The sequence below is a fragment of the Scyliorhinus torazame genome, chromosome 22 (assembly GCF_047496885.1).
Source record: "Scyliorhinus torazame isolate Kashiwa2021f chromosome 22, sScyTor2.1, whole genome shotgun sequence".
NCBI lineage: Eukaryota > Metazoa > Chordata > Chondrichthyes > Carcharhiniformes > Scyliorhinidae > Scyliorhinus > Scyliorhinus torazame.
This window is the reverse complement of record NC_092728.1, coordinates 15,742,692-15,767,287: the sequence shown is the minus strand read 5'-3', so window position 1 is coordinate 15,767,287 and position 24,596 is coordinate 15,742,692. Positions and strand designations below refer to the sequence as shown.

Here is a 24,596-nt window from a genome sequence, read left to right as displayed (position 1 = left end):
GTCTCTCTGGCCCCCCCGTCTCTCTGGCCCCCCCCCGTCTCTCTGGCCCCCCCGTCCTCTGGCCCCCCCCGTCTCTCTGGCCCCACCCCGTCTCCTCTGGCCCCCCCCCTGTCTCTCTGGCCCCCCCCCCTGTCTCTCTGGCCCCCCCCTCTCTCTTGGCCCCCCCCTTCTCTCTGGCCCCCCCCGTCTCTCTGGCCCCCCCGTCTCTCTGCCCCCCCCCGTCTCTCTGCCCCCCCGTCTCTCTGCCCCCCCCGTCTCTCTGCCCCCCCGTCTCTCTGCCCCCCCGTCTCTCTGCCCCCCCGTCTCTCTGCCCCCCCGTCTCCTGCCCCCCGTCTCTCTGCCCCCGTCTCTCTGCCCCCCGTCTCTCTGCCCCCCGTCTCTCTGCCCCCCCGTCTCTCTGCCCCCCCGTCTCTCTGCCCCCCCCGTCTCTCTGCCCCCCCCGTCTCTCTGCCCCCCCGTCTCTCTGCCCCCCCGTCTCTCTGCCCCCCCCGTCTCTCTGCCCCCCCCCGTCTCTCTGCCCCCCCGTCTCTCTGCCCCCCCCCGTCTCTCTGCCCCCCCCGTCTCTCTGCCCCCCCCGTCTCTCTGCCCCCCCGTCTCTCTGCCCCCCGTCTCTCTGCCCCCCCCCCCCGTATCTGTCGCGCCCCCCCGTATCTGTCGCCCCCCCCCCCCCGTATCTGTCGCCCCCCCCGTCTCTGTCTCGCCCCCATCTCTACCCCCTGTCTGTCTCTCGCCCCCGTCTCTCTGGCCCCCCCCCCGACTCTCTGGCCCCCCCGACTCTCTGGCCCCCCCGACTCTCTGGCCCCCCCCGACTCTCTGGCCCCCCCCGACTCTCTGGCCCCCCCGACTCTCTGGCCCCCCCGACTCTCTGGCCCCCCCGACTCTCTGGCCCCCCCCGTCTCTCTGGCCCCCCCCCGTCTCTCTGGCCCCCCCCCGTCTCTCTGGCCCCCCCCCCGTCTCTCTGGCCCCCCCCGTCTCTCTGGCCCCCCCCACCGTCGCTCTGGCCCCCCCGTCTGTCTGGCCCCCCCGTCTCTCTGGCCCCCCCGTCTCTCTGGCCCCCCCGTCTCTCTGGCCCCCTCTCTCCCTCGCCCTGTCTCTCCCTCGCCCCCGTCTCTCCCTCGCCCCGTCTCTCCCTCGCTCCGTCTCTCCCTCGCCCCTTCTCTCCCTTGCCCTGTCTCTCTTCCGCTCCCGTCTCTCCCTTGCCCCCGTCTCTCCCTCGCCCCGTCTCTCCCTCGCCCCGTCTCTCCCTCGCCCCGTCTCTCTCTCGCCCCCGCTCTCTATCTCCACACAGGTTCATTCATAAAGTCTGTTCTCACTGAATTAGTACTGTTGCCGAATGATTGACATTTCTTCTCTGACGTCTCTCTGCCTCTCTCTCTGTCACTCTGTCTCTCTCTGTCACTCTGTCTCTGTCTGTCTCTCTCTCTCTCTCCGTCTCTGTCTCTCTCTCTCTGTCTCGCTCTGTCTCTCTCGCTCTGTCTCTCTCTCTGTCTCTCTCTCTCTCTGTCTCTCTCTCTCTCTCTCTCTCTCTCTTGGTCTTTGTCTCTGTCTCTGTCTCTCTCTCTCTGTCTCTCTCTCTCTCTCTCTCTCTCTGTCTCTCCCTCTCGTTCCCTCTCCATCTCTCTCTCTCGCTGCAGAAAGAGATAAAGACCGAGGCTAGCGACAGAGTCACGGTTGGGAAGCCCAAGGTAAGTGTGGGTGTTTGCTTCTGCATTCCGCTGGGGGAGGGGGTGGGAGGGTTGAAACACCACATCTCTTGGCAAGTTGCATTATCATCAACAGTGGGGAACGGGCCTGAGTCCCACAGTGATTTGTGACTTCAACACCTCCTGTTCTGTCTCTCTCACCCCTCAAGACCTCTCCCGGTGCTGAGCGAGCACCACACTGTCGGAGGGTCAGTGCTGAGGGAGCGCCGCACTGTCGGAGGGTCAGTGCTGAGGGAGCGCCGCACTGTCGGAGGGTCAGTGCTGAGTGAGCGCCGCACTGTCGGAGGGTCAGTGCTGAGTGAGCGCCGCACTGTCGGAGGGTCAGTGCTGAGGGAGTGCTACACTGTCGGGAGGGTCAGTGCTGAGGGAGCGCCACACTGTCGGAGGGTCAGTGCTGAGGGAGCGCCGCACTGTCAGAGGGTCAGTACTGAGGGAGCGCCGCGCTGTCGGAGGGTCAGTGCTGAGGGAGTGCTGCACTGTCGGGAGGGTCAGTGCTGAGGGAGCGCCACACTGTCGGAGGGTCAGTGCTGAGGGAGCGCCGCACTGTCAGAGGGTCAGTACTGAGGGAGCGCCGCGCTGTCGGAGGGTCAGTACTGAGGGAGCGCCGCACTGTCGGAGCGTCAGTGCTGAGGGAGCGCCGCACTGTCGGAGGGTCAGTGCTGAGGGAGTGCCGCACTGTCGGAGCGTCAGTACTGAGGGAACGCCGCACTGTCGGAGGGTCAGTACTGAGGGAGTGCCGCACTGTCGGAGCGTCGGTACTGAGGGAGCCCCGCACTGTCAGAGGGTCAGTGCTGAAGGAGCGCCGCACTGTCAGAGGGTTATTGTAGAGGGAGCGCGGCACTGTCGGAGGGTCAGTACTGAGGGAGTGACGCACTGTCAGAGGGTAAGTGCTGAGGGAGCGCCGCACTGTCGGAGGGTCAGTGCTGAGGGAGCGCCGCACTGTCGGAGGGTCAGTACTGAGGGAGCGCCGCACTGTCGGAGGGTCAGTACTGCGGGAGCGCCGCACTGTCAGCGGGTCAGTGCTGAGGGAGTGCCGCACTGTCAGAGGGTCAGTGTAGAGGGAGCGCCGCACTGTCAGACGGACAGCGCTGAGGGAGCGCCGCACTGTCGGAGGGTCGGTACTGAGGGAGTGCCGCACTGTCGGAGGGTCAGTACTGAGGGAGCGCTGCACTGTCGGAGAGTCAGTGCTGAGGGAGCACCGCTACGTCGGAGGTTCAGTGCTGAGGGAGCGCCGCACTGTCAGAGGGTCAGTGCTGAGTGAGCGCCGCACTGTGGGAGGGTCAGTGCTGAGGGAGCGCCGCACTGTCGGAGGGTCGGTACTGAGGGAGTGCCGCACTGTCGGAGGGTCAGTACTGAGGGAGCGCCGCACTGTCGGAGGGTCAGTGCTGAGGGAGCACCGCTACGTCGGAGGTTCAGTGCTGAGGGAGCGCTGCACTGTCAGAGGGTCAGTGCTGAGTGAGCGCCGCACTGTGGGAGGGTCAGTGCTGAGGGAGCGCCGCACTGTCGGAGGGTCAGTGCTGGGGGAGCATCGCACTGTCGGAGGGTCAGTACTGAGGGAGCGCCGCACTGTCGGAGGGTCAGTGCTGAGGGAGCGCCGCACTGTTGGAGGGTCGGTACTGAGGGAGCGCCGCCCTGTCAGAGTGTCAGTGCTGAGGGAGCGCCGCACTGTCGGAGGGTCAGTGCTGAGGGAGCGCCGCACTGTCGGAGGGTCAGTACGGAGGGAGCACCGCACTGTCGCAGGGTCAGTACTGAGGGAGTGCCGCACTGTCGGAGGGTCAGTGCTGAGGGAGCGTTGCACTTTCGGAGGGCCAGTACTGAGGGAGCACCGCACTGTCAGAGGGTCAGCGCTGAGGGAGCGCCACACAGTCGGAGGGTCAGTACTGAGGGAGCGCCGCACTGTCGGAGGGTCAGTACTGAGGGAGCACCGCACTGTCGCAGGGTCAGTACTGAGGGAGCGCCGCCCTGTCAGAGGGTCAGTGCTGAGGGAGCACCGCCCTGTCAGAGGGTCAGTGCTGAGGGAGTGCTGCACTGTCACAGGGTCAGTACTGAGGGAGTACCGCACTGTCGGAGGGTCAGTACTGAGGGAGTGCCGCACTGTCGGAGGGTCAGTGCTGAGGGAGCGCCGCACTGTCGGAGGGTCAGTACTGAGGGAGCGCCGAACTGTCTGAGGGTCAGTGCTGAGGGAGCTGCGCTCTGTCGGTGGGTCAGTGCTGAGGGAGTGCCGCACTGTCTGAGGGTCAGTGCTGAGGGAGCTGCGCTCTGTCGGTGGGTCAGTGCTGAGGGAGTGCCGCACTGTCAGAGGGTCAGTACTGAGGGAGTACCGCACTGTCAGAGGGTCAGTACTGAGGGAGCACCGCCCTGTCAGAGGGTCAGTGCTGAGGGAGTGCTGCACTGTCACAGGGTCAGTACTGAGGGAGTACCGCACTGTCGGAGGGTCAGTGCTGAGGGAGCGCCGCACTGTCGGAGGGTCAGTGCTGAGGGAGCACCGCACTGTCGGAGGGTCAGTACGGGAGTGCCGCACTGTCAGAGGGTCAGTACTGAGGGAGCTGCGCTCTGTCGGTGGGTCAGTGCTGAGGGAGTGCCGCGCTGTCGGAGGGTCAGTGCTGAGGGAGTGCTGCACTGTCACAGGGTCAGTATTGAGGGAGTGCCGCACTGTCGGAGGGTCAGTACTGAGGGAGTGCCGCACTGTCGGAGGGTCAGTACTCAGGGAGTGCCGTACTGTCAGAGGGTCAGTACTCAGGGAGCTACGCACACCCCTCTCCCTCCCACTCTATATCTCTCCCTCAATCTATCTCTCACTCTCTATTTCCACACAGTTTAATTCACAAAGTCTTTTTTTTTTGGCCAATCCATCTAACTGGCATATTTGGAGTGTGGGGGAAACTGGAGCACCCGGAGGAAACGCAGACACGGGAGAACATGCGAACTCCACGCAGCCCATGAGCAGATGCCGGAATTGAACCTGGGGTCTCTGAGGCAGCCGTGCTAACCACTGTGCCACCACGCCACCCGATCTGTTAGAATGATTGACATTTCTTCTCTCTCCCACCGTCTCTCTCTCACTGTCTCTCTCTCCCACCCTCTCCCTCTCCCTCTCTCTCTCTTTCTCTCTCTCTCTCACTCTCTCTCTCTCTCGCTGCAGAAAGAGATAAAGGCAGAAGCTAGCGACAGAGACACGGTTGGGAAGCCCAAGGTAAGTGTGAGTGTTCGTTTCTTCCCCTCATAATTACAAACCCGAAATACTCACCCATAGTCCTGCACTGTCGGAGGGTCAGTGCTGAGGGAGTGCCGCACTGTCGGAGGGTCAGTGCTGAGGGAGTGCCGCATTGTCAGAGGAGCTGTGCTGTGGGAGCACCACACTGTCAGTGGGTCAGTGCTGAGGGAGCGCCGCACTGTCGGAGGGTCAGTGCTGAGGGAGCGCCGCACTGTCAGAGGGTCAGTGCTGAGGGAGCGCCGCACTGTCGGAGGGTCAGTGCTGAGGGAGTGCCGCACTGTCGGAGGGTCAGTGCTGAGGGAGCACCGCTACGTCGTAGGTTCAGTGCTGAGGGAGCGCTGCACTGTCAGAGGGTCAGTGCAGAGTGAGCGCCGCACTGTGGGAGGGTCAGTGCTGAGGGAGCGCCGCACTGTCGGAGGGTCAGTGCTGGGGGAGCATCGCACTGTCGGAGGGTCAGTACTGAGGGAGCGCCGCACTGTCGGAGGGTCAGTGCTGAGGGAGCGCCGCACTGTCGGAGGGTCGGTACTGAGGGAGTGCCGCACTGTCGGAGGGTCAGTACTGAGGGAGCGCCGCACTGTCGGAGGGTCAGTGCTGAGGGAGCACCGCACTGTCGGTGGGTCAGTACTGAGGGAGCGCTGCACTATCGGCGGGTCAGTGCTGAGGGAGCGCTGCACTGTCAGAGGGTCAGCACTGAGGAAGCGCCACACTGTCGGAGGGTCAGTACTGAGTGAGCGCCGCAATGTCGGAGGGTCAGTACTGAGGTAGTGCCGCACTGTCGGAAGGTCAGTGCTGAGGGAGCGCCGCACTATCGGAGGGTCAGTGCTGAGGGAGCGCTGCACTATCGGCGGGTCAGTGCTGAGGGAGCGCTGCACTGTCAGAGGGTCAGCACTGAGGAAGCGCCACACTGTCGGAGCGTCAGTGCTGAGGGAGCGCCGCACTGTGGGAGGGTCAGCGCTGAGGGAGCGTTGCACTTTCGGAGGGCCAGTACTGAGGGAGCGCCGCACTGTCAGAGGGTCAGCGCTGAGGGAGCGCCACACTGTCGGAGGGTCGGTACTGAGGGAGTGCCGCACTGTCGGAGGGTCAGTACTGAGGGAGCACCGCACTGTCGCAGGGTCAGTACTGAGGGAGCGCCGCCCTGTCAGAGGGTCAGTGCTGAGGGAGCACCGCCCTGTCAGAGGGTCAGTGCTGAGGGAGTGCTGCACTGTCACAGGGTCAGTACTGAGGGAGTACCGCACTGTCGGAGGGTCAGTACTGAGGGAGTGCCGCACTGTCGGAGGGTCAGTGCTGAGGGAGCGCCGCACTGTCGGAGGGTCAGTGCTGAGGGAGCGCCGCACTGTCGGAGGGTCAGTACTGAGGGAGCGGCGAACTGTCTGAGGGTCAGTGCTGAGGGAGCTGCGCTCTGTCGGTGGGTCAGTGCTGAGGGAGTGCCGCGCTGTCGGAGGGTCAGTACTGAGGGAGTGCCGCACTGTCAGAGGGTCAGTACTGAGGGAGTGCCGCACTGTCGGAGGGTCAGTACTGAGGGAGCGCTGCACTGTCGGAGGGTCAGTACTGAGGGAGTGCCGCACTGTCAGAGGGTCAGTACTGAGGGAGTGCCGCACTGTCAGAGGGTCAGTACTGAGGGAGTGCCGCACTGTCGGAGGGTCAGTACTGAGGGAGCGCTGCACTGTCGGAGGGTCAGTACTGAGGGAGTGCCGCACTGTCAGAGGGTCAGTGCTGAGGGAGTGCCGCGCTGTCGGAGGGTCAGTACTGAGGGAGTGCCGCACTGTCAGAGGGTCAGTACTGAGGGAGTGCCGCACTGTCGGAGGGTCAGTACTGAGGGAGCGCTGCACTGTCGGAGGGTCAGTACTGAGGGAGTGCCGCACTGTCAGAGGGTCAGTGCTGAGGGAGTGCCGCGCTGTCGGAGGGTCAGTACTGAGGGAGTGCCGCACTGTCAGAGGGTCAGTACTGAGGGAGTGCCGCACTGTCGGAGGGTCAGTACTGAGGGAGTGCCGCACTGTCAGAGGGTCAGTACTGAGGGAGTGCCGCACTGTCAGAGGGTCAGTACTCAGGGAGTGCCGTACTGTCAGAGGGTCAGTACTGAGGGAGCGCCGCACACCCCTCTCCCTCCCACTCTATATCTCTCCCTCAATCTATCTCTCACTCTCTATTTCCACACAGTTTAATTCACAAAGTCTTTTTTTTTTGGCCAATCCATCTAACTGGCATATTTGGAGTGTGGGGGAAACTGGAGCACCCGGAGGAAACGCAGACACGGGAGAACATGCGAACTCCACGCAGCCCATGAGCAGATGCCGGAATTGAACCTGGGGTCTCTGAGGCAGCCGTGCTAACCACTGTGCCACCACGCCACCCGATCTGTTAGAATGATTGACATTTCTTCTCTCTCCCACCGTCTCTCTCTCACTGTCTCTCTCTCTCTCTCTCCCACCCTCTCCCTCTCTCTCTCTTTCTCTCTCTCTCTCTCACTCTCTCTCTCTCTCGCTGCAGAAAGAGATAAAGGCAGAGGCTAGCTACAGAGACACGGTTGGGAAGCCCAAGGTAAGTGTGAGTGTTCGTTTCTTCCCCTCATAATTACAAACCCGAAATACTCACCCATAGTCCTGCACTGTCGGAGGGTCAGTGCTGAGGGAGCGGCGCACTGTCGGAGGGTCAGTGCTGAGGGAGCCGCACTGTCGGAGGGTCAGTGCTGAGGGAGTGCCGCATTGTCAGAGGAGCTGTGCTGTGGGAGCACCACACTGTCAGAGGGTCAGTGCTGAGGGAGCGCCGCACTGTCGGAGGGTCAGTGCTGAGGGAGCGGCGCACTGTCGGAGAGTCAGTGCTGAGGGAGTGCCGCACTGTCGGAGGGTCAGTGCTGAGGGAGCGCCGCACTGTTGGAGAGTCAGTGCTGAGGGTGTGGCGTGCTGTCGGAGGGACAGTGCTGAGGGAGCACTGTACTGTCGGAGGGTCAGTGCTGTGGGAGCGGCGCACTGTCGGAGAGTCAGTGCTGAGGGAGTGCCGCACTGTCGGAGGGTCAGTGCTGAGGGAGCGCCGCACTGTTGGAGAGTCAGTGCTGAGGGAGTGGCGTGCTGTCGGAGGGACAGTGCTGAGGGAGCACCGTACTGTAGGAGGGTCAGTGCTGTGGGAGCGCCGCACTGTCGGAGGGTCAGTGCTGAGGGAGCGCCGCACTGTCGGAGGGACAGTGCTGAGGGAGCACCGCACTGTCGGAGGGTCAGTGCTGAGGGAGCGCCGCACTGTCGGAGGGACAGTGCTGAGGGAGCACCGCACTGTCGGAGGGTCAGTGCTGTGGGAGCGCCGCACTGTCGGAGGGTCAGTGCTGAGGGAGCGCTGCACCGTCGGAGGGTCAGTGCTGAGGGAGCACCGCACTGTCGGAGGGTCAGTGCTGTGGGAGCGCCGCACTGTCGGAGGGTCAGTGCTGTGGGAGCGCCGCACTGTCGGAGGGTCAGTGCTGAGGGAGCGCTGCACCGTCGGAGGGTCAGTGCTGAGGGAGCGTCGCACACTCGGAATAACAAAACATCATTTCTGTCGGTCGTGGGTGACACTCTGACGTGGCCCCCGAGAGTCTCCTTTCCATTATGGGGAAACCTCCATTGTTCCGTTTGTTCTTTGTTGCTAAACGCGTGTCTAGAGTAAGCGTTAATTTTGAATTCTCTTTTCTGTGTAGAAGAAGATGAAAGTGCCCTTTCAGGCTTTGAAGAAAGCGATGGTACGTACAGCAGTGCCGATGGATGTGAACACTACAGACATGGGTAGCTAAGCAATAAAAGTGCCTTGCGCCAGCCTCGCCTAGTTCCCCCTCCTCCCTGGCAGAATGCAGCCCTGACTGCCCTGATCCAGTGCTGAGGGAGCGCCGCACTGTCGGAGGGTCATAAGACCATAAGACATAGGAGCGGAAGTAATGCCATTCGGCCCATCGAGTCCACTCCGCCATTCAATCATGGCTGATTTCAACTCCATTTACCCGCTCTCTCTCCATAGCCCTTAATTCCTTGAGAAATCAAGAATTTATCAACTTCTGTCTTAAAGACACTCAACGTCCCGGCCTCCACCGCCCTCTGTGGCAATGAATTCCACAGACCCACCACTCTGGCTGAAGAAATTTCTCCTTATCTCTGTTCTAAAGTGACTCCCTTTTATTCTAAGCCTGTGCCCCTGGGCCCTAATCTCCCCTGGTAATGGAAACAACTTCCCTACATCCACCCTATCTAAGCCATTCATTATCTTGTAAGTTTCTATTAGATCTCCCCTCAACCTCCTAAACTCCAATGAATATAATCCCAGGATCCTCAGACGTTCATCGTATGTTAGGCCTACCATTCCTGGGATCATCCGTGTGAATCTCCGCTGGACCCGCTCCAGTGCCAGTATGTCCTTCCTGAGGTGTGGGGCCCAAAATTGCTCACAGTATTCTAAATGGGGCCTAACTAATGCTTTATAAAGCTTCAGAAGTACATCCCTGCTTTCATATTCCAAGCCTCTTGAGATGAATGACAACATTGCATTTGCTTTCTTAATTACGGACTCAACCTGCAAGTTTACCTTTAGAGAATCCTGGACTAGGACTCCCAAGTCCCTTTGCACTTCAGCATTATGAATTTTGTCACCGTTTAGAAAATAGTCCATGCCTCTATTCTTTTTCCCAAAGTGCAAGACCTCGCACTTGACCACGTTGAATTTCATCAGCCATTTCTTGGACCACTCTCCTAAACTGTCTAAATCTTTCTGCAGCCTCCCCACCTCCTCCATACTACCTGCCCCTCCACCTATCTTTGTATCATCGGCAAACTTAGCCAGAATGCCCCCAGTCCCGTCATCTAGATTGTTAATATATAAAGAGAACAGCTGTGGCCCCAACACTGAACCCTGCGGGACACCACTCGTCACCGGTTGCCATTCCGAAAAAGAACCTTTTATCCCAACTCTCTGCCTTCTGCCTGACAGCCAATCGTCAATCCACGTTAGCACGTTGCCTCGAATACCATGGGCCCTTATTTTACTCAGCAGTCTCCCGTGAGGCACCTTATCAAAGGCCTTTTGGAAGTCAAGATAGATAACATCCATTGGCTCTCCTTGGTCTAACCTATTTGTTATTTCTTCAAATAACTCTTAACAGGTTTGTCAGGCACGACCTCCCTTTACTAAATCCATGCTGACTTGTCCTAATCCGACCCTGCACTTCCAAGAATTTAGAAATCTCATCCTTAACAATGGATTCTAGAATCTTGCCAACAACCGAGGTTAGGCTAATTGGCCTATAATTTTCCATCTTTTCCCTTGTTCCCTTCTTGAACAGGGGGGTTACAACAGCGATTTTCCAATCCTCTGGGACTTTCCCGGACTCCAGTGACTTTTGAAAGATCATAACTAACGCCTCCACTATTTCTTCAGCTATCTCCTTTAGAACTCTAGGATGTAGTCCATCTGGGACCGGAGATTTATCAATTTTTAGACCTCTTAGTTTCTCTAGCACTTTCTCCTTTGTGATGGCTACCATATTCAACTCTGCCCCCTGACTCTCCGGAATTGGTGGGATATTACTCATGTCTTCTACTGTGAAGACTGACGCAAAGTACTTATTTAGTTCCTCAGCTATTTCCTTGTCTCCCATCACAAAATTACCAGCGTCATTTTGGAGCGGCCCAATGTCAACTTTTGCCTCCCGTTTTTAATGTATTTAAAGAAACTTTTACTATCATTCCTAATGTTACTGGCGAGCCTACCTTCATATTTGATCCTCTCTTTCCTTATTTCGCTCTTTGTTATCCTCTGTTTGTTTTTGTAGCCTTCCCAATCTTCTGACTTCCCACTACTCTTTGCCACATTATAGGCTTTCTCTTTTGCTTTGATGCATTCCCTAACTTCCTTTGTCAGCCATGGCTGCCTAATCCCCCCTCTGATAACCTTTCTTTTCTTTGGGATGAACCTCTGCACTGTGTCCTCAATTACTCCCAGAAACTCCTGCCGTTGCTGTTCTACTGTCTTTCCCACAAGGCTCTGCTCCCAGTTGATTTTCGTCAGTTCCTCCCTCATGCCCCTGTAGTTACCTTTATTTAACTGTAACACCTTTACATCTGATTCTACCTTCTTTCTTTCAAATTGGAGATTGAATTCTACCATATTATGATCACTGCCTCCTAAGTGCTCCCTTACTTTAAGATCTTTAATCAAGTCTGTCTCATTACATAACACTAAGTCCAGAATGGCCAGTTCCCTCGTGGGCTCCATCACAAGCTGTTCCAAAAAGCCCTCCTGTAAACATTCAATGAATTCCCTTTCCTTGGGTCCACTGGCAGCATTATTTACCCAGTCCACCTGCATATTGAAGTCCCCCATGATCACTGTGACCTTGCCTTTCTGACATGCCCTTTCTATTTCGTGGTGCATTTTGTGCCCCCGGTCCTGACCACTGTTAGGAGGCCTGTACATAACTCCCATTATGGTTCTTTTGCCTTTGTGGTTCCTCAACTGTACCCACACAGACTCCACATCATCTGACCCTATGTCGTTTAGTGCTATTGATTTAATTTCATTCCTAATTAACAAGGCAACCCCGCCCCCTCTGCCCACCTCTCTCTCTTTTCGATAGGTTGTGAATCCCTGGATGTTTAAATGCCAGTCCTGAACTCCCTGCAACCACGTCTCTGTGATGCCTACCACATCATACCTGCCAGTCACAATCTGGGCCACAAGCTCATCTACCTTGTTCCGTACACTGCGCGCATTTAAATATAGCACCTTTAATTCTCTATTGACCGTCCCTTTTTGTTTTCTTAGTGTGGTGGACCTTGGTTTACTGAGCCTTTCCATACACTGTGTCATATTTTGTGGGATGGGGACTATCGTAACCTCTCCTGAGTTTTGTCTTTTCGTGCTTTTTTGTATTCCTAAGCAGCTACGCTTCCCACTGATTACTTCACCTCTTGGTTCCCTGACTTTCCCTTCCCCCCCCCAATCTTTAGTTTAAAATCCTATTGACCACCCTATTTATTCTTTTCGCCAGAACACTGGTCCCAGCTCGGTTCAGGTGGAGACCATCCCAACGGTATAGGTCCCCCCTGTCCCAAAACTGATGCCAGTGTCCCATGAAAAGGAACCCCTCTTTCCCACACCACTCTTTCAGCCACGTGTTAACTTCCCTTATTCTTGCCTCCCTATGCCAATTTGCACGTGGCTCGGGCAGTAATCCGGAGATTATGACCCTTGAGGACCTGTTTTTTAATTTGAATCCTAGCTCTTTATAATCTCTAAACAGGTCCTCTTTCCTAGACTTGCCTATGTTGTTGGTACCGACATGGACCACAACAACTGGATCCTCCCCCTCCCTCTGCAGTATCCTTTCAAGCCGGTCAGAGATGTCCCGCACCCTAGCACCGGGCAGGCAACATACCATGCGGGACTCTTTATCCTGCTCACAAAGGATACTATCTATCCCCCTGATAATAGAATCCCCTACAACTATAACTTGCCTATTTACTCCCTCCCCTTGAATGGCCTGCTGAACCATGGTGCCTTGGTCAGCTGACTCATCCTTCCTGCAGCCCTGTTCACCATCCACACAGGGAGCAAGTGCCTCATACCTGTTGGACAGGGTCAAGGGCTGAGGCTCCTGAGTTCCTGACTGCTGGTTCCCTTTACCTGCCTGACTTGCAGTCACACCCTGCTGTCCCTGGCCACTGGCAGGATTTAAACTACTTACTCTGACAGGTGTGACTGCCTCCTGAAACACAGTGTCCAGGTAAGTCTCCCCCTCCCGGATGTGCCTCAGTGTTTGAAGCTCAGACTCCAGCTCATCAACTCTGAGCCGGAGCTCTTCGAGCAGCCAACACTTACTGCAGATGTGGTCGCTGCAGCTCGCAATGGGATCTGCCAGCTCCCACATCAAGCAGCTCAAGCACATCACCTGACCAGCCATCACTAATTAATTAATTAGTTTAATTTAAGTTTAATTTAAGTTCATGAGTTTAGCTGTGTTTTTTTTTAATAATTTGGGGCAGATTTGCTATCAACCTAGATCCAGCTCAAGGACCGGAAGAAGGCCGGCAGCGGCCAAGGTACTTAAGGGGTTTATGGACCAAATGGGGGGAGTGGATCCATGGCGATTCCTTAGACCTAGGGCTAGGGAGTTTTCCTTCTTCTCCCATGTCCATAAAGTGTACTCCCGGATAGATTTTTTTGTTTTGGGAAGGTCGTTGATCTCTAGGGTGGAAGAAGCTGGGTACTCAGCCATAGCGGTTTCGGATCATGCCCCACATTGGGTGGACCTGGAATTAGGAGAGGAAAGGGAGCAGAGAACACTCTGGCGATTAGATGTGGGACTGATGGCGGATGAGGGAGTGTGTGCAAGAGTGCGAGGGTGTATTGAGAGATATCTGGAGGTCAATGACGACGGTGAGGTCCCTGTGGGAGTGGTATGGGAAGCACTAAAAGCGGTGGTCAGAGGAGAGCTGATCTCCATTGGGGCCCACAAAAGGAAAACAGAGGCCAAGGAAAGGGAAAGGTTACTGGGGGAGATTTTAAGGGTGGATAGGGAATTTGCAGAGACCCCGGAGGAGGAATTGTACAGGGAGAGGAGACGACTCCAGACGGAATTTGACCTTCTGACCACCAGAAAGGCGGAGGTACTGTGGAGGAAGGCACAGGGGAGGAGGTATGAATATGGGAAAAAGGCGAGTCGCCTGTTGGCTCATCAATTGCGAAAGAGGGCAGCAGCGAGGGAGATAGGAGGAATTAGAGACGAAAGGGGAGACACGGTGCGAAGGGCAGGAAAGATAAATGAGGTGTTCAAGACCTTCTATGAGGAACTGTATAGGTCTCAACCCCCAGAGGGAGAGGAGGGGATGCGGCAGTTCCTGGACCAATTGAGGTTCCCGAAAGTGGAGGAGCGGGGGGTGGTAGGCCTGGGGGCACCGATTGGGGTGGACGAGGTTATTAAGGGACTGGGAAGCATGCAAGCAGGGAAGGCCCCAGGACCAGACGGGTTCCCGGTGGAGTATTACAGAAAATATGTGGACTTGTTGGCCCCGTTGATGGTGAGGACGTTCAATGAGGCCAGGAAAGGGGGGACTCTACCCCCGACGATGTCGGAGGCGACGATATCGTTAATTTTGAAGAGGGATAAAGATCCGTTGCAGTGCGGGTCCTATAGACCCATTTCATTGTTGAACGTGGACGCCAAATTGTTGGCAAAGGTACTGGCATCGAGGATAGAGGACTGTGTCCCGGGGGTGGTGCACGAAGACCAGACAGGGTTCGTAAAAGGGAGACAACTGAATGTTAACGTGCGACGACTATTAGGGATGATAATGATGCCCCCAGTGGAGGGGGAGGCAGAGATAGTGGCGGCAGTGGATGCAGAGAAGGCATTTGATAGGGTGGAGTGGGAGTATTTATGGGAAGTGTTAAGGAGGTTTGGGTTCGGGAATGGATTTATTAGCTGGGTTAAACTTCTTTATGGGGCTCCAACGGCAAGTGTAGTTACGGGTCGACAAAGATCGGAGTATTTCCGACTATATAGGGGAACAAGACAGGGATGCCCGCTGTCTCCATTGTTGTTCGCGTTGGCAATTGAACCTCTGGCCATGGCGTTGAGAGACTCCAGGAAATGGAGAGGGGTGATTAGAGGGGGAGAAGAACACCGAGTCTCGTTATATGCGGATGACCTATTGTTATACGTGTCGGACCCAGCGGGGGGAATGATAGAGGTTATGCGAATTTTGAGGGGGTTCGGGGATTTCTCGGGGTATAGGCTAAACATGGGGAAGAGTGAATTATTTGTGATACATCCAGGGGACCAGAGTAGAGAGATAGAAGGCTTGCCTCTAAGGAAAGTGGAAAGAAACTTCCGATACCTGGGGATTCAGATCGCTAGGAGCTGGGGAACCTTGCACAGACTTAATCTGACACGGTTGGTAGAACAAATGGAGGAGGACTTCAAGAGGTGGGACATGCAGCCTCTATCGCTGGCGGGCAGGGTGCAAGCAATTAAGATGATGGTCCTCCCGAGGTTCTTATTTGTATTTCAATGTCTCCCTATACTAATCACTAAGACCTTTTTTAATAAAATAGACAGGAGCATCAATTGGGGGAAGGGTAAATACGATGTTGTCAGACAAGAATTGAAGTGCATAAGTTGGGAACATAGGCTGGCAGGGAAGGACACAAGTGAAATGTGGAACTTGTTCAAGGAACAGGTGCTACGTGTCCTTGATATGTATGTCCCTGTCAGGCAGGGAAGAGATGGTCGAGTGAGGGAACCATGGTTGACAAGAGAGGTTGAATGTCTTGTTAAGAGAAAAAAGGTGACTTATGTAAGGCTGAAGAAACAAGGTTCAGACAGGGCATTGGAGGGATACAAGATAGCCAGGAGGGAACTGAAGAAAGGGATTAGGAGAGCTAAGAGAGGGCATGAACAATCTTTGGCGGGTAGGATCAAGGAAAACCCCAAGGCCTTTTACACATATGTGAGAAATATGAGAATGACTAGAGCGAGGGTAGGTCCGATCAAGGATAGTAGCGGGAGATTGTGTATTGAGTCTGAAGAGATAGGAGAGGTCTTGAATGAGTACTTTTCTTCTGTATTTACAAATGAGAGGGGCGATATTGTTGGAGAGGACAGTGTGAAACAGATTGGTAAGCTCGAGGAAATACTTGTTAGGAAGGAAGATGTGTTGGGCATTTTGAAAAACTTGAGGATAGACGTCCCCCGGGCCTGACGGGATATATCCAAGGATTCTATGGGAAGCAAGAGATGAAATTGCAGAGCCGTTGGCAATGATCTTTTCGTCCTCACTGTCAACAGGGGTGGTACCAGGGGATTGGAGAGTGGCGAATGTCGTGCCCCTGTTCAAAAAAGGAACTAGGGATAACCCTGGGAATTACAGGCCAGTTAGTCTTACTTCGGTGGTAGGCAAAGTAATGGAAAGGGTACTGAAGGATAGGATTTCTGAGCATCTGGAAAGACACTGCTTTATTCGGGATAGTCAGCACGGATTTGTGAGGGGTAGGTCTTGCCTTACAAATCTTATTGAATTCTTTGAGGAGGTGACCAAGCATGTGGATGAAGGTAAAGCAGTGGATGTAGTGTACATGGATTTTAGTAAGGCATTTGATAAAGTTCCCCATGGTAGGCTTCTGCACAAAGTAAGGAGGCATGGGATAGTGGGAAATTTGGCCAGTTGGATAACGAACTGGCTAACCGATAGAAGTCAGAGAGTGGTGGTGGATGGCAAATATTCAGCCTGGATCCCCGTTACCAGTGGTGTACCGCAGGGATCAGTTCTGGGTCCTCTGCTGTTTGTGATTTTCATTAATGACTTGGATGAGGGAGTTGAAGGGTGGGTCAGTAAATTTGCAGACGATACGAAGATTGGTGGAGTTGTGGATAGTAAGGAGGGCTGTTGTCGGCTGCAAAGAGACATAGATAGGATGCAGAGCTGGGCTGAGAAGTGGCAGATGGAGTTTAACCCTGAAAAGTGCGAGGTTGTCCATTTTGGAAGGACATATATGAATGCGGAATACAGGGTTAACGGTAGAGTTCTTGGCATTGTGGAGGAGCAGAGAGACCTTGGGGTCTATGTTCATACATCTTTGAAAGTTGCCACTCAAGTGGATAGAGCTGTGAAGAAGGCCTATGGTGTGCTCGCGTTCATTAACAGAGGGATTGAATTTAAGAGCCGTGAGGTGATGATGCAGCTGTACAAAACTTTGGTAAGGCCACATTTGGAGTACTGTGTACAGTTCTGGTCGCCTCATTTTAGGAAGGATGTGGAAGCTCTGGAAAAGGTGCAAAGAAGATTTACCAGGATGTTGCCTGGAATGGAGAGTAGGTCTTACGAGGAAAGGTTGAGGGTGCTAGGCCTTTTCTCATTAGAGCGGAGAAGGATGAGGGGCGACTTGATAGAGGTTTATAAGATGATCAGGGGAATAGATAGAGTAGACAGTCAGAGACTTTTTCCCCAGGTGGAACACACCATTACAAGGGGACATAAATTTAAGGTGAAAGGTGGAAGATATAGGAGGGATATCAGAGGTAGGTTCTTTACCCAGAGAGTAGTGGGGGCATGGAATGCACTGCCTGTGGAAGTAGTTGAGTCGGAAACATTAGGGACCTTCAAGCAGCTGTTGGATAGGTACATGGATTACGGGAAAATGATATAGTGTAGATTTATTTGTTCTTCAGGGCAGCACGGTAGCATTGTGGATAGCACAATTGCTTCACAGATCCATGGTCCCAGGTTCGATTCCGGCTTGGGTCATTGTCTGTGCGGAGTCTGCACGTCCTCCCCGTGTCTGCGTGGGTTTCCTCCGGGTGCTCCGGTTTCCTCCCACAGTCCAAAGATGTGCGGGTTAGGTGAATTGGCCAATGATAAATTGCCCTTAATGTCCAAATTGCCCTTGGTGTTGGGTGGAGGTGTTGAGTTTGGGTAGGGTGCTCTTTCCAAGAGCTGGTGCAGACTCAAAGGGCCGAATGGCCTCCTTCTGCACTGTAAATTCAATGATAATCTATGATTAATCTAGGACAAAGGTTCGGCACAACATCGTGGGCCGAAGGGCCTGTTCTGTGCTGTATTTTCTATGTTCTATGTTCTATGTTCATCACGAGCTTCGTGTGGGCAGGGAAAGTTCCGAGAGTAAGGAGGGGGTTCCTTCAGCGTAGTAGGGACAGAGGAGGATTGGCACTACCGAACTTGGGCGATTACTATTGGGCCGCCAATGTGGCAATGATACGTAAATGGATGATGGAGGGTGAGGGAGCGGCGTGGGAAAGACTGGAGAGAAAGTCCTGTAAAGGGACGAGTTTAGAGGCGCTGGTGACGGCGCCGCTACCGATCTCACCTAAAAAGTTTACCACGAACCCGGTGGTGGCGGCAACATTGAATATCTGGGGACAGTGGAGGCGACAGAGAGGGGTGCGGGGAGCCCTGGTGGGGTCCCCAATCAGGAACATCCATAGGTTCGCCCCAGGAAGAATGGATGGAGGATTTCAGAGCTGGCTCCAGTTGGGAATTAGGAGGGTGGGAGATTTATTTATAGATGGGACTTTTGCGAGCTTGGGAGCATTGGAGGAAAAGTATAAGTTGCCCCGGGGAAATTTCTTGAGATATATGCAGGTGAGGGCATTTACTGGACAACAGGTGAGGGAATTTCCGTTGCTCCCGACACAGGGGATACAGGACAGGGTGCTTTCAGGGGTGTGGGTCGGAGAGGGCAAGGTGTCAGAGATTTACCGAGAGATGAGGGAAGAGGGGGAGGAGTCGGTGGGCGAACTAAAAGGAAAGTGGGAAGAAGAACTAGGGGAGGAGATAGAGGAGGGTATGTGGGCTGATGCCCTAAGCAGGGTAAATTCCTCTTCCTCATGCGCCAGGCTTAGCCTGATTCAATTTAAGGTGCTACATAGAGCACACATAACGGGAGCAAGATTGAGCAGGTTCTTTGGAGTGGAGGACAAATGTGGGAGGTGTGGCGGGAGCCCGGCAAACCACGCACATATGTTTTGGGCATGCCCGGCACTGGAAGGGTATTGGAAGGGAGTGACGGGAGTGATTTTGCGGGTGGTGAAGGCCCGGGTCAAACCAGGCTGGGGGTTAGCTCTATTTGGAGTTGCGGAAGAGCCGGGAGTGCAGGAGGCGAAAGAGGCCGACGTTGTGGCCTTTGCGTCCCTAGTAGCCTGGCGCAGGATCCTACTCATGTGGAAGGAGGCGAAACCCCCCGGACTGGAGGCCTGGGTAAATGATATGGCGGGGTTCATTAAACTGGAGCAGATAAAGTTTGCCCTGAGAGGATCGGCTCAAGGGTTCACCAGGCGGTGGCAGCCATTTCTCGACTACCTAGGGGAACGTTAGAGGGAAGACAGATGACCAGCAGCAGCAACCCAGGGGGAGGGGGGGGGGGGTTTAGTTTAGGTCAAAGATAAAGGGGTTTTGTTACTTGTGTATCGTTTAAAATTTCTGTATTGTTATTGTTGCGTTTACTTTGTAAGAGGGAAAAATTGTTGTTTGGGAAAAAAATTTCAATAAAACATTTATTAAAAAAAAAAAAAAAAAAGATTTGCTATCAACCACTCAGATCACAGCTTCCCTCTGACGTCACTTTTGGGGGAAAAACTGGAAAACAGGAAGTTTCCGTTAGGTTTTTATACACAGACTGCTCCTCCTCCTCCGAACGGCTCCCGAAATTAGGCCCGAAGAAAGAGAGAGAACAAAACAGTCGGGAAAAAAAAAAAACAGTGCTGAGCGAGTGTGGGAGGGTCAGTGCTGAGGGAGCGCTGTATTGTCGGAGGGTCAGTGCTGAGGGAGCGCCGCACTGTGTGACGGTCAGTGCTGAGGGAACACCGCACTGTCGGAGGGTCAGTGATGCGGGACCGCCGCACTGTCGGAGGGTCAGTGCTGCGGGAGCGCCGCACTGTCGGAGGGTCAGTGCTGAGGGAGCGCCACACTGTCGGAGGGTCAGTGCTGAGGGAGCACCGCACTGTGGGAGGGTCAGTGCTGAGGGAACGTCGTACTGTCGGAGGGTCAGTACTGAGGGAGCATCGCACTGTCGGAGGATCAGTCCTGAGGGAGCTGCGCACTGTCGGAGGGTCAGTGCTGAGGGAGCCCCGCACTGTCGGACGGTCAGTGCTGAGGGAGTGCCGAATTGACGGAGGGTCAGTGTTGAGGGAGCGTTGCACGGTCAGAGGGTCAGTGCTGAGGGAACGCCGCACTGTAGGAGGGTCAGTGCTGAGGGAGCTGCGCACTGTCGGAGGGTCAGTGCTGAGGGAGCGCCGCACTGTCGGAGGGTTAGTGCTGAGGGAGCGCCGCACTGTCGGAGGGTCAGTGCTGAGGGAGCTCTGCACTGTCGGAGGGTCAGTGTTGAGGGAGCGGCGCACTGTGGGAGGGTCAGTGCTGACGGAGCGCCGCACTGTCGGAGGGTCAGTGTTGCGGGAGTGTTGCATTGTCGGAGGGTCAGTGTTGGGGGAGCGTTGCACTGTCAGAGGGTCAGTGCTGAGGGCGCACCGCACTGTTGAAGGGTCAGTGCTGAGGGAGATCAGAACTCACTGCTTCAAAAATAGAATTCTCCACCAGGTGCTCCAGTTTCCTCCACAATTAAGGTGGCGCAGTGGTTAGCATTGCTGGCTTACCGGAGGTGTAGAGGGGGCTTTACTTTGTATCTAACCCCATGCTGTACCTGTCCTGGGAGTGTTTGATGGGAACAGTAGAGAGGGAGCTTTACTCTGTATCTAACCCCGTGCTGTACCTGTCCTGGGAGTGTTTGATGGGGACAGTGTAGAGGGAGCTTTACTCTGTATCTAACCCCGTGCTGTACCTGTCCTAGGAGTGTTTGGTGGGGACAGTATAGAGGGAACTTTACTCTGTATCTAACCCTGTGCTGTCCCTGTCCTGGGAGTGTTTGATGGGGACAGTGTAGAGGGAGCTTTCCTCTGTATCTAACCCCGTGCTGTACGTGTCCTGGGAGTGTTTGATGGGGACACTGCAGAGGGAGCTTTACTCTGTATCTAACCCCGTGCTGTACCTGTCCTGGGAGTGTTTGATGGGGACACTGCAGAGGGAGCTTTACTCTGTATCTAACCCCGTGCTGTAACTGTCCTGGGAGTGTTTGATGGGGACACTGCAGAGGGAGCTTTACTCTGTATCTAACCCCGTGCTGTACCTGTCCTGGGAGTGTTTGATGGGGACAGTGTAGAGGGAGCTTTACTCTGTATCTAACCCCGTGCTGTACCTGTCCTGGGAGTGTTTGATGGAGACAGTGCAGAGGGAGCTTTACTCTGTATCTAACCCCGTGCTGTACCTGTCCTGGGAGTGTTTGATGGGGACAGTGTAGAGGGAGCTTTACTCTGTATCTAACCCCGTGCTGTACCTGTCCTAGGAGTGTTTGGTGGGGACAGTATAGAGGCAGCTTTACTCTGTATGTAACCCTGTGCTGTCCCTGTCCTGGGAGTGTTTGATGGGGACAGTGTAGAGGGAGCTTTCCTCTGTATCTAACCACGTGCTGTACGTGTCCTGGGAGTGTTTGATGGGGACACTGCAGAGGGAGCTTTACTCTGTATCTAACCCCGTGCTGTAACTGTCCTGGGAGTGTTTGATGGGGACACTGCAGAGGGAGCTTTACTCTGTATCTAACCCCGTGCTGTACGTGTCCTGGGAGTGTTTGATGGGGACACTGCAGAGGGAGCTTTACTCTGTATCTAACCCTGTGCTGTACCTGTCCTGGGAGTGTTTGGTGGGGACAGTGTAGAGGGAGCTTTACTCTGTATCTAACCCTGTGCTGTCCCTGTCCTGGGAGTGTTTGATGGGGACAGTGTAGAGGGAGCTTTACTCTGTATCTAACCCCGTGCTGTACGTGTCCTGGGAGTGTTTGATGGGGACACTGCAGAGGGAGCTTTACTCTGTATCTAACCCCGTGCTGTAACTGTCCTGGGAGTGTTTGATGGGGACACTGCAGAGAGAGCTTTACTCTGTATCTAACCCCGTGCTGTACCTGTCCTGGGAGTGTTTGATGGGGACACTGCAGAGGGAGCTTTACTCTGTATCTAACCCCGTGCTGTACCTGTCCTGGGAGTGTTTGATGGGGACAGTGTAGAGGGAGCTTTACTCTGTATCTAACCCCGTGCTGTACCTGTCCTGGGAGTGTTTGATGGGGACAGTGTAGAGGGAGCTTTACTCTGTATCTAACCCCGTGCTGTACCTGTCCTGGGAGTGTTTGATGGGGACACTGCAGAGGGAGCTTTACTCTGTATCTAACCCCGTGCTGTAACTGTCCTAGGAGTGTTTAATTGGGACAGTGCAGAGGGAGCTTTACTCTGTAGCTAACCCTGGGCGGTACCTGTCATGCTGGTTCCAATTCCCCCCGTAATGGGGAGAAACGTTGGAATCATTTAAACATTCGGTCGTTTTGGAGTTGGTGACAATATCGGGCCATGAATCTGATTTCTTTTTTGCTCATTTTTATTTTCCAGAAGAAAGTGAAGTCGGAGAGTCAGGTTGAGAAGAAGTTTCCGGTGAGAGGGCCTTTACACCCTGTTGGTGGCTAATGTGAAACTCGCAACGTGCTGTAGTTATCCCTGAAGGCTTCAGGCCTGGAGTTCATCCCACGGTTTGCCGCCAGCCATTGGATTTGTTTGGCAGTGAGTGGGCCCCATGGCCGTGGGTGCCTGGGCCTAGCAGCAGAGAGCCCAGCCTTGTAATCCTTGGCGGGGCAGCGGTCTCCTTGTGCGGGTCCCAAACCCAGCCTGGTGTGACCTGTGCATCGCTGAGCAAGGGGACGCCCCCGCCAGGGGACAGGGTGCTTAAGATTTCCCCTCATTCTGATAAGTGCACTTGCGGATCTGGGCTGGCGTTCTCCGGTGCGATGCCTCGCAGAGTTAAATTGCCCGAAAGTCGTGTTTGGTGGCGTGCTGAGTTGCCACCCAGGTTGATCGGGTTGTTAAGGCGTCTTCATGTCTGAAGACGCCCGTGCGTTTGCGCGCGCCAGTGTTCAACGCACTCTCGCCTAAAGTGTTCTCTTTCTCTCTTTCTCCCCTCTCCTCCCCCCCCCCCCACCCCACACAGAAGAAGATAAAAACTCAGCCAATAATTAAGGCAGAAGTCATTGCGCAGGTAAATATCGGCACAACATTCCTCGTACCCCAGAGCAGGCTGTGTGAATCGAGATTAGCGTCATATTTGCCATCGCGGGAGGGCACCCAACGAAGGTCCGTCAAACCGTCTGCCAGAATGGCAGGATTGTCACGCGGAGAGAGATCCCGTCGACTGGGCTTCCTATTCACAGGAATCTAGAAGAGCGAGAGGGGATCTGATTGAAACGGATCAAATAAAACCCTGACGGGGCTGGACAGAGTGGCTGCGGGAATGTTGTTTCGGCTGAGGGGTGGGGTGGGGTCTGCTGTCTAGAACAAGGGGCCACAATCTCAGGATATGGGGTTTGCCAATTCTGACTCGGAGGAATGAGGGTTGTGGGATTCTTGGTGGAGGCCAAGCCACTGGAATATATTCAAGGAGGAAGCACATAAATTTGTCGACTCTAAAGGTGTGAAGGCGCTTGGGGAGAGGGGTTGTAGTGTGGCGTTGAGATAGAGGAGCTGCCGTGATCGTACTGAATGGCGGAGCGGGCTCGAAGGGCCAAAGAGAATTCCTATAATGGAGAAGGAGGCCATTCGGCCCATTGAGGCTGCACCGACCCTCTGAAAGAGAACCCTTCCGAAGCCCAGTTCCCCAGATTCAGTACCCCACCTAACCTACACATCGTTGAACACTGAGGGGCAATTTGTCATGGCCAATCCACATAAACTGCACACCTTTGGACCGTGGGAGGAATCCGGAACAACCTGTGGAAACCCGCGCAGATACGGGGGAGAACAGGCAAACTCTGCGCAGCCACCCGGAACCTGGAATTGAACCGGCGTCTCTGACCCACTGTGCCACCGTGCAGCCCCAAGGCCTCCTCATGCTCCTAGTTTCCCATGCGTGTGTTCCTGTACCCCCAGCGCAGGCCGCATTGTGTCAAGCTTCAGTCCGAGATCTGTCCAGTACCCTGTGCTGTGTGGGACGCCCCCGCCAGGGAACAGGGTGCTTCAGATTTCCCCTCATTCTGATACGTGCACTTGCGGCTATGGGCATTTAAATTGGGCTCTGTGGAGCCCTGGCCAAAGGTGGTTCCAGAAATGAGGGTTTTTCAGCTCTTCTCTTCCATGAGGCTAGGTGAGGCGTGCTTTTGTCATCCATCGTTCATTGCCCCCCCACCCCCCTGGAGCTGAGTGATTTGCTGGGGCAATTTCAGAGAAGCAGTTTGGACATTAGACAATAGAACATTACGGCGCAGTACAGGCCCTTCGGCCCTCGATGTTGCGCCGACCTGTGAAACCACTCTAAAGCCCATCTACACTATTCCATTATCGTCCATATGTTTATTCAATGACCATTTGAATGCCCTTAATGTTGGCGAGTCCACTACTGTTGCAGGCAGGGCATTCCACGCCCTTACTACTCTGAGTAAAGAACCTACCTCTGACACCTGTCTTATATCTATCTCCCCTCAATTTAAAGCTATGGCCCCTCGTGCTAGCCATCACCATCCAAGGTCAAAGGTTCCTACTGTCCACCCTGTCTAATCCTCTGATCATCTTGTATGCCTCAATTAAGTCACCTCTTAACCTTCTCTCTATCGAAAACAGCCTCAAGTCCCTCAGCCTTTCCTCATAAGATCTTCCTTCCATACCAGGCAACATTCTGGTAAATCTCCTCTGCACCCTTTCCAATGCTTCCACATCCTTCCTATAATGCGGCGACCAGAATTGCACGCAATACTCCAAATGCGGCCGCACCAGAGTTTTGTACAGCTGTAACATGACCTCATGGCTCCGAAACTCAATCCCTCTACCAATAAAAGCTAACACACTGTACGCCTTCTTAACAACCCTATCAACCTGGGTGGCAACTTTCAGGGAATCTATGTACCTGGACACCGAGATCTCTCTGCTCATCATTTGGGAAGCACGGTAGCATTGTGGGTAGCACAATTGCTTCACAGCTCCAGGGTCCCAGGTTCGATTCCGGCTTGGGTCACTGTCTGTGCGGAGTCTGCACATCCTCCCCGTGTGTGCGTGGGTTTCCTCCGGGTGCTCCGGTTTCCTCCCACAGTCCAAAGATGTGCAGGTTAGGTGGATTGGCCATACTAAATTGCCCTTAGTG

At 54.9% G+C, this 24,596-nt stretch overlaps 1 protein-coding gene across 1 annotated transcript in view; it reads left to right on the top strand.

Moving 5' to 3' along the window:
• LOC140399439 (uncharacterized) overlaps positions 1–24,596 on the top strand; it is a 165,152-nt gene that overhangs the window by 66,243 nt on the left and 74,313 nt on the right. Inside the window, exons 11-16 of the mRNA XM_072489017.1 lie at positions 1,635–1,685; positions 4,846–4,896; positions 7,405–7,455; positions 8,579–8,620; positions 21,866–21,907; positions 22,458–22,505. Coding sequence (XP_072345118.1) covers positions 1,635–1,685; positions 4,846–4,896; positions 7,405–7,455; positions 8,579–8,620; positions 21,866–21,907; positions 22,458–22,505 — 285 coding nt within the window. The remainder of the gene's footprint in view (positions 1–1,634; positions 1,686–4,845; positions 4,897–7,404; positions 7,456–8,578; positions 8,621–21,865; positions 21,908–22,457; positions 22,506–24,596) is intronic.